The sequence below is a fragment of the Petaurus breviceps genome, unplaced genomic scaffold (genome assembly GCF_028583685.1).
Source record: "Petaurus breviceps papuanus isolate PSGF00001 unplaced genomic scaffold, PetGlider_PUasm1.0 186, whole genome shotgun sequence".
In the NCBI taxonomy this organism is placed as follows: Eukaryota; Metazoa; Chordata; class Mammalia; order Diprotodontia; family Petauridae; genus Petaurus; species Petaurus breviceps.
The window spans coordinates 32,571,714-32,587,201 of record NW_027185798.1 but is presented as its reverse complement, the minus strand read 5'-3'; the positions used below and the strand labels follow the sequence as shown (position 1 = coordinate 32,587,201).

Genomic DNA, 15,488 nt, shown 5'->3' with positions numbered 1-15,488 from the left:
GTTAAGTGACTTGCCCAGGGTCACACAGCTAGTGTCTAAGACTGGAATTGCATTCAGGAAAATGAGTTTTGCTGATTCCATGCCCAGCACTCTATCCACAGGACCACTTAGCTGCCCTGGCTCTCTTTATTAATCTGTAAAATGATGGAGGTTAAAGAAACAGACCACAGGTGTTCATACCATTTAACCTCATTATACTACTTTTAGGCCTATGCTCCAAAGAAAGGAGAAAAGGATGCATACTGGATGTCACAAATATCTTAGGGCTTTTATACAAATATATATATATATATATTATTCAAAAATATTTATAGCAGTTCTTTTGACAGTGGCCAAAAAACTAAGGGGGATCCTCCTATTGGAGAGTGGTTAAAAACTGTGGCAAATGAATGTAATGGAATATTATTGTGCCATAAGAAATGATAAAATGAACAACTTTGAAGGAAAATAGAATGACTTTTATGAACTGATGCAGAAAGATTCAGTAAGCAGGAATAGAACAATCAGAGTAAGAGAACAGAGAAAGATGACTTCAACAGACAAGAGAATATTAAACCCTAAGTCCACGGAGGATGAAGAAGAAACACGGCACTCCCCTCCTGGAAGATGTGAGGAACAGAAGATGCAGAGACACATAGACACATATTTTCATATATTAGACCTAATGTGGGAATTTGTTTTACCAGACTACATAGGTCTGTGTTAAGGGCTTCACATTTTGTTTTTCACATTTTCTTGCAGAGGGGGAAGAGTAGTAAGAGGGACAGATTAATAAAAATACTTGTTACCTGAAACAAAACTAGGAAATTTTTCTTTAAATGAAGTGGTTGGAGCTGATCTCTCAGAATTCTTCCTGTTCTAAATCTACTATACCATGAATCACCTTGCCCCAAATCATACAGGCATAAATCACCAGTATTTGAACTGAGGTCCTCTGACTTCAAATCCTATATTCCTCACACTGCATGATCTGACCTGCCCTAATCTTATGCACATAGACCTCTTCAATTGATGCTGGAGAGCTACATGTCAAACTAACCTACACATTTGACTCATTCATGCTGCTATTTTGCCAGTTGTTGACAAAGTACATGTACCACAATCTCCTGATCTCCAAGTCCTCTACCAATGCTACCTGAACACTCAACTCAAGGTCCTATGTAAACTTTCTGAAGCATAAGTTAGGATTTGCATCTTAAGAAAGGGCATAGTCTAATAAGGTTCAGATTCTGATAGACTGTTTTCAAGGGCTAGGAAATTTTTTTTGTCTAGTAGGAAAAAAATATGAAAACAAAGTAGCAATTCATATGACATTTGACTTTACATCTAAGACATTCGCTCAGAAACTTTCACATTATTGTTCTGCTTAAGTCTGATTACAGAGAACATCAGAGCTAAAACTTCCACCAGGTCTTACTGACAGGGTGAATATTCCATATGGAATTAATCCATAACAACAACATGTCTTCAGTAGAGTTGAAACAATTTTGTTTCAAAAATAATTGACGGCAAATGTAGATACAGAAAAAACAATGAGTGCTACGGCTAAAAAATAAAGAGTGCTGCAATTTTATTTATTTAACACTGTCATGGCTTTATTCAAAACACAGTTGCACAAAAGTAATAACTTCAAAGTTTTTAGGAGAGAAATTCTTAGAGGACTTAACACACTATATACATACTGCCTTACAAAGAGCATTAAAATAGGACAAAAACCTCTACAAAATATAAAACCCCTCCCTTACATATTTGCATGAAAATACCACCCACCAAGCAAAGTAAGTTTTAGAAGTTATTTGGAGGCTCTAGGTATTAACTTTTAAAATAAAAGAACTGTACTAATTCTGATTGCACAATAAGATGATTGATATTTTTTAATGTAGATTAATTTTAAAACAGGTATTTGAAAGCCAAAATTACATATGGAACTTAAGAATGCAAAGTGCCGGAAATGTTGCATTTCAGCTGTTAAAAAATGAGTAAACTATTAGTCAAGCATCCCATCACTACACCAACTGTCCCAAGAATATGATTTCACTTAACCAGACAAGCTTTTTGTTAATTGGATTTCTCTACAGATAACTTTGTAATTATACTCCCATGGGAACCCCAAAGTTACTAGTCACATTCTTTGAGCCCCAAGGGGTAAAGAAAAAATATGTACTCTTAAGTAATTTAAATGTGGCCCAACAGAGACGTATGACTTCAGTTCAAAGAGACATGGTCACCATTTGTTGATCCTGATTTTTTTCAAGTTAAGTTACAAATATTCAAAACTTACAGGAAAAAAATTCTTTAGATAGTCAAGATTAGCAAAAAGCAATTGTCTGGAAAATTGAGCTCCATGATAAAAAGTAGGGAATATATTTCTCTATTTTTTAAAATTTAGAATTTACATAAAACATGGAAACTTAATAGGAAAAACACACATAGGTACATACATACCATTGCAAAGTTTCCCCAAATTCTTTTCTTTATGGATATCCATTTAAAAACAAACTTTTATCTTAAAACCAATCTAGTTTCAAATATTTTTGCCAACTGCCTAATATGTGCCATTAAACTGTCTTAAAAGCTGGTTATGTTTCATAAGATGGGAAGAATAATTTAAGGCTCTATTCAGGAAAATAAAATATGCTTTGCAGATCTCTAGACTGCAGCGTCCAAATCTTGATTCAGGAATCAAATATTAAATGTAAAGTCTATCCATGGATAGAATGCCTCATTAAACATTCACAGGCAGCTATGTGACATCTAGGGGACTCTGATACTGGTTCAGGAATCCCCTCTGACTTCACCCTTATAAAATTAATTCACAATATCAACCAGGAGAGAGGGTAAGCAGAGGCTCTTGAACAAAGTCACAATATCAACCAGGAGAGAGTCAGGGTAAGCAAAGCCTCTTGAACAAAACTATGTGGATAATCATGTCTGTATTTGAGACAATTTTAGTCAATTCTGTCATTCAAGGGTAGCCTATGAGAAATCCAAGCAAAGCAAAAAAAGGTGGTTGAGGGAAGGGCCTGAAGTTTTTGCTAGATTTCCTCAAATGGAAAGCAGCCTGTCTTCCATCTGGGGAGGATAAAAATCAGAAAGGACAAAGAAACTGCTAAAAGAGTAAAATGTATACCTTAAAGAACCCTGTCATGCCATGACTTGTAGCCTAAACAAGAAAGGGTTCACATATATGCTCAGAACTTGGAAAACATGAAATTTTCTTTTAAACACAAAGATCTAAACAGTCGCCTGATTTGAGACAGGTTTCAGCAGCCTCTCCAACAATTAACTATAAAAATGCTATTTCTGAACTGAATCCTCACCATTCTGCTTCTGGCTTAATTATGTAACCTTACAAAAAACTGTTAGCATATCGAAAAACTCACTATCTTCTAAGTAGACCTCTGGCCAGCTCTAAAGAATATAACCAAACTTTTCATCTCAAAGAGACTATTGACTTCTCATATTACAGCAACTTTTGATTTCAACTAGTTTATAAATAACTTTAAAACCTTATGAATGAAATGCACCATACTACACCTGTGGAAAACCTGCCATATTTTAATTGTGAACTAATTAAGACCAAAATATTGAGCTTGAGTAAGAAAATTAAGATTTCAAATGAATTCCTAGGGAATTTGATAATGGGGTCAATCATTATACAGGACTGATTTTTTTTTCCTATATACTGTATGTGATCACTAACAGGCTAACAAATTTTATTTGGAATGATAAAAAGGCAAAAATAGTAAAACCACACCTTTCCTATAAAAAGTTACATGTTATCTTCTGTAGGGACAGCATGGTACATAAAGAAACAGAGATCGACAAGATCATTCTATTGCAAACTGTAGAATAACGGCGTCTGGCCCATTTAATCATCTTCTTCCTCTCCTTCATCTTCAATATCTCGTTTCCTCTTTTCTCCTTGAACACTTTCTTCTTCTAAAATAAAGGAGGAAATTTTTTTAATATTCAGAATTTTACAAAAAAAAAGACTCAAGGCATATTAACTTGTAAACTTTTTTTTAAGGTTAAAAGGAAGTTGTATGTCATCTCTCAAATTGCTGCAATTTAAATTTATTACAAAATACTTAACAGATTCTGAAACAATAAACTTAAGCAGTTCATTATGCACCCTTGTGGTCAAATCATGTAGGACATTTAAAAAAGTCTCATCATTAAAATTGTTTTGTGACTTTGAAAACAAACACCTAAGTTTAACAGATTTCTACAGAGCCACAAATGAAGCCCAGAGATATTAAGCTTAACAACAGATTTTGTTAGTTTAACTGTTTGTTTTTACAAGGCTAATAGAAAAGGCTGAGAAATATACACAGACACATGTAGGGACACAATTTTATTTTCTTTTTTCTTTTTGGAGGGGGGAATGTAGGGGTCACAATTTTCTAACAGAAGAGTAGCTTCTTTTAATTTAACACTTAAATAGATAATCTACCTTCAACTACAAAATCAGGAGATTGATTCCCTCCCAAAATGAAAAAAGTAATAAAAAAAGAGATTAAGATTCCTTCTATCTTCGCATTAATTTTTAAAAAATAAAATTTAGTAAAACTCTTGAACAAAACCCTTTATCATTATTTATATTTGAAAAAACTGCTCTTAAAAAGATTTAAAGGTAGGCATTTAAGCTGAGGAAAGATGAAATACATAAAAATTTTCCAAATTAAAGCAATTTTTTAAGTTAACACCAAGAGATCTTAAAAGTAGTTAATAAACCTTACCTTCTTCTTCCTCTTCATCTCCTCCTTCTTCAACATAGTCATCATCATCATCGTCATCCTAAAAATGCAAAAAGTCAGTTAATCATCCCAACACAAGTAACCAATTAATAAACATTTATTAAACACCTATTGTGTACTAGATCCTAGGAATACAAGAGAAAAAGAAACAGTCCCTGCCTTCAAGCAGGAGACAATATATACACAAAGAAGTTTATACAAAATAAACACAAATTAAATGGGGGGGAGGAGGAGTCCAGGAAAGGCTCCATGTAGAAACAGGAAAATGTTGTAACATGTTATTTTGAAGACCACCTATACCTACCTGACCCATATACCCCATCTTAAAATTCAAACCAAATTTCTGATTTCTTTAACAAAATAAATGATAATTTAGCCTGTTTCAAAGGAGATGGGCCTATTATTCCAAAGGTAAATGCAGGAGTCAGAACTGAAATTGATGCTGGCTATCCAAAGTCAGACAGACATTAATCACTTTACTCTCCACATTAGGAATAACCTTGGACCTATATCATAAAAGACAATTAAGAACTAATTGTGTGAAGTATCTTAAGAATCATACAGAGAAACATATTACAAGAATCATACAATTACTGGAGACAGAATCAGTAAATAAAACATATAGATATGTATTTTTTTTTCCGATACATAAGAGTATCTGGAAAGCTAAGGGTAATTTTATTCTTTTAAGCACCAAATTTTATTTCCATTTTGGAAAAAAAATGGTTAACTTCCTTGCCATCTAAAAACAATGACACACAATTTATCTGATCATTCAGGATTATAAATATCAATTCCACTGTTGTGCTGAAATAATGGGATATTCACAGGGTCTACCAAAGTGGAGATTATACAAAATGTCCTCAGACTATGATATTTTTCCTGGTCTTTTCCCTTGCCCTCTCTTCTTAGCCCTGTCTGTCTGTAGTACCTCTATCTCCAACCCCCTATCTTCCTTTTAATATGCTGGGAAGCTGAAGCACATTAGTATTTATAAAGTACAAGCAGGCTGAACTAATCTGGGAATAGCTTCTCCAATGAATAAAGTATATGACCTTTAGGCACTATTTAGCATCCATTAAAGTAGTTGGGTAGCATAGTAGAATGGTAGAGTTAGAGTCAAAGAGACCCAAGGTCATATCCTGCCTCACTTACTAGCTGTGTGACCCTAGGCAAGTCATTTTAACCTCTCTCAGCCTGTTTCCTCATCTAGCAAATGGGAATAATAATACTAGCATCCACCTCCCAAGCTTGTTGTGGGAATCAAGGGAAATAATATCTGTAAAGTGTTTTGCAAACCTTAAAGTACTGTGTAAATGTTATTTATTACTGCCTATTGGGGGTGCCCATAAGCCTATTCTGATGGTTTTTTGTGCTACTAAATCCATCCTGCCCCTGACCCTTAAAGAACCAAGTAAATTTATGAAGTAAGAGTGAAAAAAGGAGATCCAGACTATTTTCAGAAACTTCCTACTGTTTCACCAAGAAAAATAGCCACTTAGTGAGTAAGACTCCAGGATTTAGGGTAAGACAGATTACAGAGAAGACAGAATCTTAATTTTCTGCCATTCAGAGGGCCCTCCCAAGCCAAACTGCTTAATTCACATTTCAGCATCTGCAGAGGCAGTTTTTCTATACTTTTCAGAATACATCTTCAGTCAGAAAACAGCAATCTACCTACATCTAGCAAAAGAATACAATATACTAAACAACCATGGAGGTTTAACAGTAAAATCTGGGATCAAACTAAAGCCTGAAGTAAAAACAAAACAAAAACAAACAGGTTTTCCCCCAGACTCTAACTTAATATGTCTTCTTGAATTGCCATAGTTTCCAGAAACACTGGACCCAGAGTGTTCGGATGTCCTGAACATGTCAAGGATGAAGCATGTACACAAGTGCATGTGTGTGTGCACATGCACACACACCCCTTGCACCAATATAAAAACATGGCTGGACTAAGCCCATTTCAAACATTTGCTGGCATTTGAATTATAGGGCATACAAAAGTACAGTTAAGGGATACACACCTAAAAAGGCAGCACTGTGTGATCAAAAGAGCCTTTGGAATTAGAAGGTCTGGGTTCAAATCCCAGCTATGAACTTAACTATGACAGAAGTAGTGAACCTGGGATACAGAATAGCCATATTTTTTATACATAGACAATGAAAATATATTTGACTTGACTATGTATGTTTCAGGGCTTTGGTTTTTCTTCCCTTTTTGCTCCCTCCACTCCCAGTGGGGAGTGGGAGAGAGAGAAAAAAAAGATTTTTGTTAAAAAAAAATTTATTTTTCCAAGGAGTCCAGAAAAAGGCAACAAGGTGGTACAATGGTTAGAGCACTGGGCATGGAGTTAGGAAGACTGGAGTTCAAATCCAGCCTCAGACACTTAATAGCTATGTTACCCTAGGAAAGTCACTTAACCTGCTTGCCTCAGTTTCCCTATATGTAATATGGGGATAATAACAGCACCTACCTCTGAGGGGGGTGTGAGGTCAAATGTGTAAAGTGCTGAGCACAGTGCCTGGCACATAGATAGTGCCTAATAAACGCTTATTCCTTTCCCTTCAGTCAAAGTAGTTATTGTTCTGATACTGGGTTAACCATTATAATTAGGTCAATCCATTTAAGTCTCTTCATCTTCAAAATCTCATCTATAGAACTATAGCTTCAGCACAAACCTAGGCTTTCTTCAAAAACTTTAAGTCATGAGCTTCTTATCAACAGAAAATAGAGCACTTCCTTGTTGATGCTTATGTGTAACACCAGAAATATCCTGATTTCCAATTCTCCTAAAACCCATCATATACATTTCAATTCTCCCTGTGTCCTAAGAGCAGCTGAAAAAGAATGTAATAGGAAAAGGCACTCAAAGAAGAACCACCAATCCAGACTGACTTCTGCATCCTTCTCAGACAGCTCAGCTTCCCAGAAGTCAGACTACATTTTAACCACTGAGAAGCCTTTTCAGAAATGAAAACCTCTGCTAGGTCACACTTACAAGTGCTGAACAAAAAGTTGCAAGTTTTGATTTAGTCTTACTATTTGTTTCACCTAAAGCTTTTTTAAAATAACAGAACTCAGGTTCACACTCACTGGGACAGCAATGTGCTTATTGGCAAGAAAGATAATATTCTAGAGTATTTATACTTTAGAAAGTACTACTTGCTGAGAAATTAAGATAAATTTAGAAAATAAGCATCCATTTTCCCCAAATAAATGCTGGGTGTGGAATGAAAGCAGATTAAATTATCAATGCTAACGTAAACTGAGGCATTTCACTGCTAAGGAATGGATATAATCTAGTTTAGTCAAGTATAATGAAGAATTTCTAAGACGTTGAGGTCTAATTTTCTACTAGATACCATTTAATTCACCCCAAAATCGCAAGCAAATAAAACCTACATTTCTCTGCACCTGTTTCTTAATTTAGAAATGCTCCAATACACAGACAAACACAAGTTAAATTATATATATTATATATACCATTAGCAATTCTAAAGAGTTGGTAAATATGTTACTTACCACCTCTTCAGAATTGCTAAGGATCATGCAAGCATTGTAAGCACCAATTATTAACATTATTTTAAATCCTATGTTATTGAGATGTGGCATATGCTACTGAGGATTTATATGAAGGAAAAGGAAGCATCTTCATATGCATCAAAAATAAGAATGTATAGCCTGAGTGTTTCACTGGTGTCCACAAAGTATTTAAAAGAACCAGAGGAAGGCCTACATGGGTCCTTTACAAAAGATTCTTGGAAAGAAATGGACAAGAATTGGGAAAATGTGGATAGGTCAGGACCTGCCTCAAATAAGGTCACAAATCCATTGGAGTATATTCTTAATTGAAGAAATGGATTGCAAATTCTAAAACTCAAATATATTCACAACGTAAAAAGAATTTTTACTTCCTAAAGGCTAGGGATTGTGTCTACTTAACTCACTTTTTATAAAATGCCAAATACAGTGGTTTTTGGTGATGGTGAAAAGTGTTTGTTTACCTGAATTTCTTCCTTCATTAGGTATGAGAGACCCACCTCCTCTTCTTCTCCCTCCAAATCTGAAGCTGCTTCATCTTCATCTTCCTCTTCTTCCTCATATCCTCCTGGTGGACCTGCTTCATCCTCCTCTTCATCTTCATCTTCTTCATCATCATCTTAAAGAAAAGTAAAAAGGATGCGTAAACAACAGGACAACTGTTCCTTGCCAGTAGATAGCCTAAGCTCTAATTCAAGTATGTCAGAAATGGTATATTTAACATTTTCTTTTCAAAATTCACTACTTGGGGGAAAAAAATCTAAATCCAAGACACCTATTCAATCTAATTTTAGTGACACTATAATTTTGTGACACTTCAAGTTCCTGACTTTTATCACATTAAATGTTTCTCTGCTACTATCAAGACTCTCCAATTTCTTTCTAAAACAATCTCACCATTAGCAATAAACAGTGTCCCCCAAAAAGATCTGGTTAATATTTAATTTCTTTTAATTTAACCTTTACTTAAAAATTTCTATTTTACAGCCAGATACATTCCAATACAAATATTTTTAAAATCACTTCTGCTTAAAAAAAAAAAGCTTTAAAAAGTCAGCATATTTTTATCAGCATTTGCGTGCCACAGCAATAATACAACTATTAGTATATTATTTATCAAGGAATTGGGAAGACTCAAGGCCAATGCACTCGTTTTCAATTTTTTTTAATTTTACTAGTCCTTAACCTATTTACACCAAAGCCTCCAAACAAAAAGTAATTTGCATGGCTATGTATATGTGTGTGTATCTATATTTAATGCTACTTTATGAATGTTTTTTAAAAAGATTACCCTCTTCATCTTCTTCCTCCTCTTCAGAATCTGGTGCTTCATTATCTTCCTGATCAAATCCATCTAGATAGGTGATTTGTTGAAGAAGTTCAAAAATACTTTCTCTATAGTCTTGCAGATTTGTGATCTCACAGTTAAACAAGTCAAGGCTTTTCAAGCTTTTAAGATTTTGCTGAAAAGTCAAAGTTAAAATTTATATTCAAAATTTTAAAATGCCATCATTTTAAATAAATTATATTAAAATACTATCATTTTAAAGAATTTCTGAGCTAAGAGTTAAATCCAAAATAGTAAATTAGAAAGAGCAGTGGACTAGGAGTCAAGAGATATGAGTTCAAATTCTAGCACTGTATAATTTTGGACAAGTCATTTAACTGCTCTGTATCTTGGTTTCCTCATGTGCAAAATAGGAATATTAATATTTGCATAGATTTTACATTTATATGTAATATAAAGAGGTTGCATGGCATGTATAATAGATGGAGAAACTACCCTTCAAGCCAGTAAGACCCACATTTACATCCCACTCCACAAAACTCTTTACTTCTCAGTAAATCAGAATAGGTCAACCTGCCAACTGCTAGAGGGAGTTTGAGTTTCCTCACCTGGGAGTTCCCTATACAAATGTTATCACAGGTAGAGAGTTTCTACCTAATAATAACATTTAGGTTGCACTTTAAGGTTTTTAAAGCATTCTATATGTTCTCTAGATTGGTACTTGAGCAATAAACTTCTTGGGAGGTAGGTGTTCTTATTATCTTCATTGTACAGGATCAGGAAAATGAGTCTAAGACTGGTTAAGTGACCGATTAAAAGATGGGTTACAGGTCACAAAGCTATCAAATGTCTAAAGTAGGATTCTAACTCAGATCTAGTTCAGAGCTCTGAATTCACCATTCCACCTAGCTGTCTCGATTATCTAGCAAATATGCATTACATATATAAAATCTGCCAATCTCTTTATTTGTCTAGATAGGTAGACAGCTAGCTGAAAAAGTGGAGAGATCACAGGGTTGTTGTTCAAAAACTAAATAAGGTAAGAGAAGTAAAATGCTTTGTAAACATTAAAGCTTGAAAAAAAACATTAAAGCTTGTTCTAAATAACCATATGCTTGGGTAAGAGTGCCTGTTTTATACAAATATTTTAAGGTCTTGAATTTTATTTTTAAACAGCTCAATACTGAAAATACTATTTTCAAACATGAATTAAATGAAATGTTTCTGGTTATTTACAAAGTCACAGTCGACTCATGATTTAATGAAATCTCACTACAATCTCTTTTTGTAAAACCAGATAACTAGCTAGCAACACCATCAATTTTTTTTTCCATTTCCTCATCTCCTCTGCTATCCCAAAATTAGCTAATTATGAAAATAATGTCCCAAAGGACGGGAAGACAAAATCCAAATTAGACTCTCAGACCCTAAGAGTTGACTACATCTCTACTAAAGTATGTTTTTGTCTAGAAGTTTTCATTTAAGAAATTCAAGAAGTGTTCCAATTGATAAAGATAAAAAGAAATAATGTATGTAAAGCACTTTACAAATTTTAAGGCTACATAAAAATACCATTGATTATGATCATATACAATCCAAGCACAAAGACATATCAAGTTAAAAAGCAAGTTCAACTGAGGCAAATACTTTTACACATCCTTACTTACCAGAGCTTCTACTGTGCTGAGATCTTTGATTTTGTTGCCACTCAGATTGAGGTAGGTGAGATTTGGACATTTTTCTGCCAGGACTTCCAGGCCCCCAGAAATAATATTATCACTAAGTTCCAACTACACAAAAGGAGGAGAAAAGAGAATGGCTATAACTGAGGATATATCTAAGGCAAAATATGTAAACCATTTAAATGACAGTTTTCCTCAGGAAATGTTAAAATAACTATTGTCCGTAATTGTCAGATTCCCCAAACACAGTACCTTGCACATAATAGGTGTTTAATAATATCTGTTTAACTGTATTCCTAAATTAATGCTGTAGAACCCCTTTATGATGGCAGGCAGCTCACAGCTAAGGGATTAGCTTCAACTGTTACATTAAGGTTTCGTAGCATCAGTTTAGACAGTTCAGGGAACAATTTTCAAATCCATTCTCAGGGTTCTAGAGGATTTAAACTTAAAAGACTGGTACAACATTATATAGAAATAGATAAAACCTTTTTACTTATTTTTAAACAATTCTAATCAAAGGGTAGACCAATAATCTAATTTAGTCAAGGGTAATGTTATTAGAATGTTCGGTTCTAGAAACACTATGCTTTTAAGGGAACATCTCCAAAGGGTACCTACCTTCCGAAGTTTACTCAAGCTGGGGAGCCCAGCCAGTGAGGTGAGCGCCACATTGACCATGCTCAGAAATTCTAATTCTTTGAAAGTATCATTGAGACCCTCAATTTCCCCGTTGACAGAATGACAGTTATCAAGGACTAATTCTGTCACCTATGAGAGAAAACAGAATAATGACCCTTCAGCTTTTTTGCAGACTACTTATCAACAGGATAATCCAAACAGTTTCAAACCACACGATCCTTTTCATTCTGACAAGGACTGGAGAACTGTCTAAAGTCACCTAAAATGAATGAGTGGCCAGCCTGCTCTGAAACCAAAAAGTAAAGAGAGATTCAGGTTCTATCAGGCAATAACCCTGACAGTGCTTTGGAAAAGATCCTTCAACACCAGACCACGTACTTAAGCAAACTCCTGTCAATACTCTAGGGGCTCAGAGAGAAGATACTCAGTAACTGGGATCTTCTTGAAAAATCATAACTGAACTCAAAACAACCAAAAAAGTATATCTCTAAGACACACAAACAAGCATCATTCCACTACTTCAGACAGACAATACCCAAAGTGATCAAGGTTAGGACTGAATTTTGGTTTTCCTTTTACCCAAATGGATGAAAGAGCAGAGTGGTAGAAACAGGGAAAAAACAGCAATGAAAGGTGAAATTAATTTAAATTCTGCTTTTTTGTTTGCAAATATCATTACTCATCCCCAAGAAAACTTAAAAGCCTTCATAAGGAAAGAGCAGACAGGGTTTTCTTCCAGAGCCTATCCCAACTTTCAAGTAAAATTGGACAGTCCAAGCGTCCAAGCCAAACAGTAGCACCCAGAACACACCCCACTGCTAAATGTTACTTACTTCTCTTCACCATAATGACATTTTCAGGGCTTCCTCCCCTACGATTTCTTCCTTTCCTCCTCTCCCCCCACACTACCGGCAGCATCAACCTTTAAGGTAAGTACTATTGAGTAACCAAACTTTCTGGGAAGGTCTGGGGTAGACTTTACTTTCAGAACAGCCCATGCCTCTTTACAATCCTCCATGCAAAAACATCTGTTAGAATCGTTTTCTTGGCTAGAAAGCAGCAAGGAAGGGAGGGCAGGGAAAACACAGGCTAGATCAAGTTGACAATTTTACTCTCCTTGAAAACTAGCAATTCACTTGAATTGCTAGAAGAGGTATACCGGTAAAGGTAAAAGGAGGGTAAGTCCTTCCCCAGTCCAGGTCACAAAGCAAGCATCAACAGCTACGTGGGATGTTTTTGTAAACATTTATGTGATTATTTTTTTAATCATGTGCTTTTAGCAAGCAGGCTGGGACAACCCTCAGAGCAGCCACGATTTTCTTCTGCCTCCCAGCCCCCTCCCACCCTGCCAACTTCAGCAAAGACCGCCGCAAAAGACGCCAAGCGAGCTCGCGATCTGCGCGTCGCAGCAAAACGGTCGGAGAAAGTCCTGCTGCTCCTCCGGCCGCGCTCGCCTTCATCACACACTTCTCCAAGCATCCAAACTCTCCCCAACCCAATGCAATCTCAGGTAGAAGCGGGTGTAATTGAGCTCTTCTTCCAGGAGCCACGATTTGAACCCGACGCCCGGCCCCGCTCCCCTCTCCTGCGAGCAGCCAGGGCTTGGCACGGGGGCCACATTTTTGTCTCTTCCCTTCTCGATCCCGGGCTCCGGCAGGCTGGACTGCCGGCCGTAGGGAGGGGGCGGCGGGGAGAGGGCGCTCGCCGCTACCTGCCAGGCTGCATGGCGGGCACCGCGTGTCTCCCGTGACCTCCCCGCCGCCCCGGCCCAGCCCCCCAGCGATGCCCCCGGCGGGCTTCGGACCCTGGAGAAGGGCCAAGGGTAAAAAGGGACGGGCTGGACGCGGCGCCTCTCCCGCTCCGCCACGGGGGCGCCTCAGGGAGCGGAGCCCGGCGGAAAGGAGGGGGACGTCCCCAGACCGAAGAAAGGAGCTAGGGGCTGGCCACCGGGTCCGCTAGAAGAGAAAGGAAGAAAGTGCGCTGTCCTCCGCCCCCCCCCCCCCCCCACCGCCCCTCTTTAATTAAAGAGGCGTCAGGAAAGTCCGGGCGTTCAAAGAGTTGCGCGGGATCCATCTTAGGAGCACAAGGGCCGGGCTCGGTCTGGGCACCGCAGCCAAAGACCCCGAAAGTTGGAGCGACTCTGCCACCGCCGGGAAGGTGCAGCGACATTTTAAGACCTGGAAAATTCCTCCCCTCCGGTCTGTGGAGGAGGAGGGTGGAACAAGAATCACCCCCCACCATCCCTGTCCCCTCCCCCTCTGGCCAATGCGGCTTCTCCCAAAACTTAATCGATGTCAGATAAAACCTCGAATGACCCAGATTCTTCCCAAGAAGGGCAGCCGACCGGAACCCCACCGTCCTGCGCGCCCCCCCCCCATCCCCCGAACCAGACAGTGGAAGGGTGCCGAGGTTGAGCGCGAGGACCTCGGGAGCCCCCCGGGGAGTGACAAGCACACCCTGGGGGCAGCTGGCGAAAGGGAAGGGCGTCCAAATTTCGGAGGAGATGAGGCACCTGGAAGGTCTAGGTCCAGCATCGACGCCTTTGCGTCCTCCTTCCTAATCGCCAAACAGCCCCCCACCCCAAAAAAACACCCCGGAGTTGGCTGGAGTAGTTAGGAGAACTTCTCCGGGGTTCTCATCGCTGGGGGGAGGGGGGCCGAGGGGAGCAAGGGACGCGCCAAATCCAGCCGAAGACCCCAAGAGGGGGGCAGCAGCAGCTGGCTCCCCACCAACGGGGGGTGGGGGGTAAGAACAACTCACAAGAGAGGGGGCTAGGGATGCCCCCAGAACGCCCCCTGGGAAACAGACCCCTCGTCAATCTTGATGAAAAACAAGATGATTTAAAACTTAAAACATCTCCCTCCCCTACCCCATGTGGCTGGTGAATTTCTTGCACCCCCCCCCCGCCACCACCCAGACCCCCCAAAACCGTCCCTCAGAAGCGGGGGGCATGGGGGAGGGGGAACTGATTTATCTCACCTCCTCGGGAGCTCTGTTCCTTAACTCCAGGTTAATCTTCTGTTTCATCTTCATCTCCATGTCCTCCTCCTCCACCACCACTACTCACACTCCTCCCTTCCCCTTTCCCTTTCCTCCTTTCCCTTCCTTTTCCCACCACCCCCAACCTTCAAATAAAAAAAAGGTTAGGAAATGAATGAAGAGATATAGGAAGGGAAAAGATTACACCCACCACCACCAGAAAGGGGTGGGGGAATGAGAACAGCAAATGGAGTCGGAGGAGTTGGGACTCAAACTCGGATGCCCCCACCGCCCTCTCCACACACTCGCACACACGCACACACACGCAGTTCCTTCCCCTTCAATGGCTGCTCAGCTACTGAGCCTCCATGACACAGCGCAGCCAACCCCCTATCTGAAGCCCCACCCAGCACCCCAATGTATTGGTTGAGCCTTCGGGGACTCTGTAGGCCAATGGACAAATTAAATGTCGATCAGGCTTCTGGGCGGGGTGAAATACGACAGCCCATGACCATTGGCCACAGTCGAGCGCGCAGTTAGCTCGGATAGGTACAGAAGAGTGTCCGTCTAAGGGGCAATATTTTGAATTC

At 38.7% G+C, this 15,488-nt stretch overlaps 1 protein-coding gene across 2 annotated transcripts; it reads right to left on the bottom strand.

The window, feature by feature from the left end:
- Positions 1 to 1,568: 1,568 nt before the first annotated feature.
- ANP32E (acidic nuclear phosphoprotein 32 family member E) lies at positions 1,569 to 15,288 on the bottom strand. Of its 2 annotated transcripts, none has more exons than XM_069090114.1 (7): positions 14,899 to 15,288; positions 11,899 to 12,048; positions 11,263 to 11,385; positions 9,599 to 9,770; positions 8,808 to 8,926; positions 4,743 to 4,800; positions 1,569 to 3,942 (listed from the first exon to the last, which is right to left on the bottom strand). In XM_069090114.1, exons 1-7 carry the CDS (start codon positions 14,956 to 14,958, stop codon positions 3,872 to 3,874), a joined length of 753 nt encoding a protein of 250 aa, XP_068946215.1. In that variant the 5' UTR covers positions 14,959 to 15,288; the 3' UTR covers positions 1,569 to 3,871. The 2 variants fall into 2 exon arrangements, with proteins under 2 accessions (XP_068946215.1, XP_068946214.1); XM_069090113.1 differs by having other exon boundaries at positions 8,772 to 8,926; positions 14,899 to 15,287.
- Positions 15,289 to 15,488: the final 200 nt, after the last annotated feature.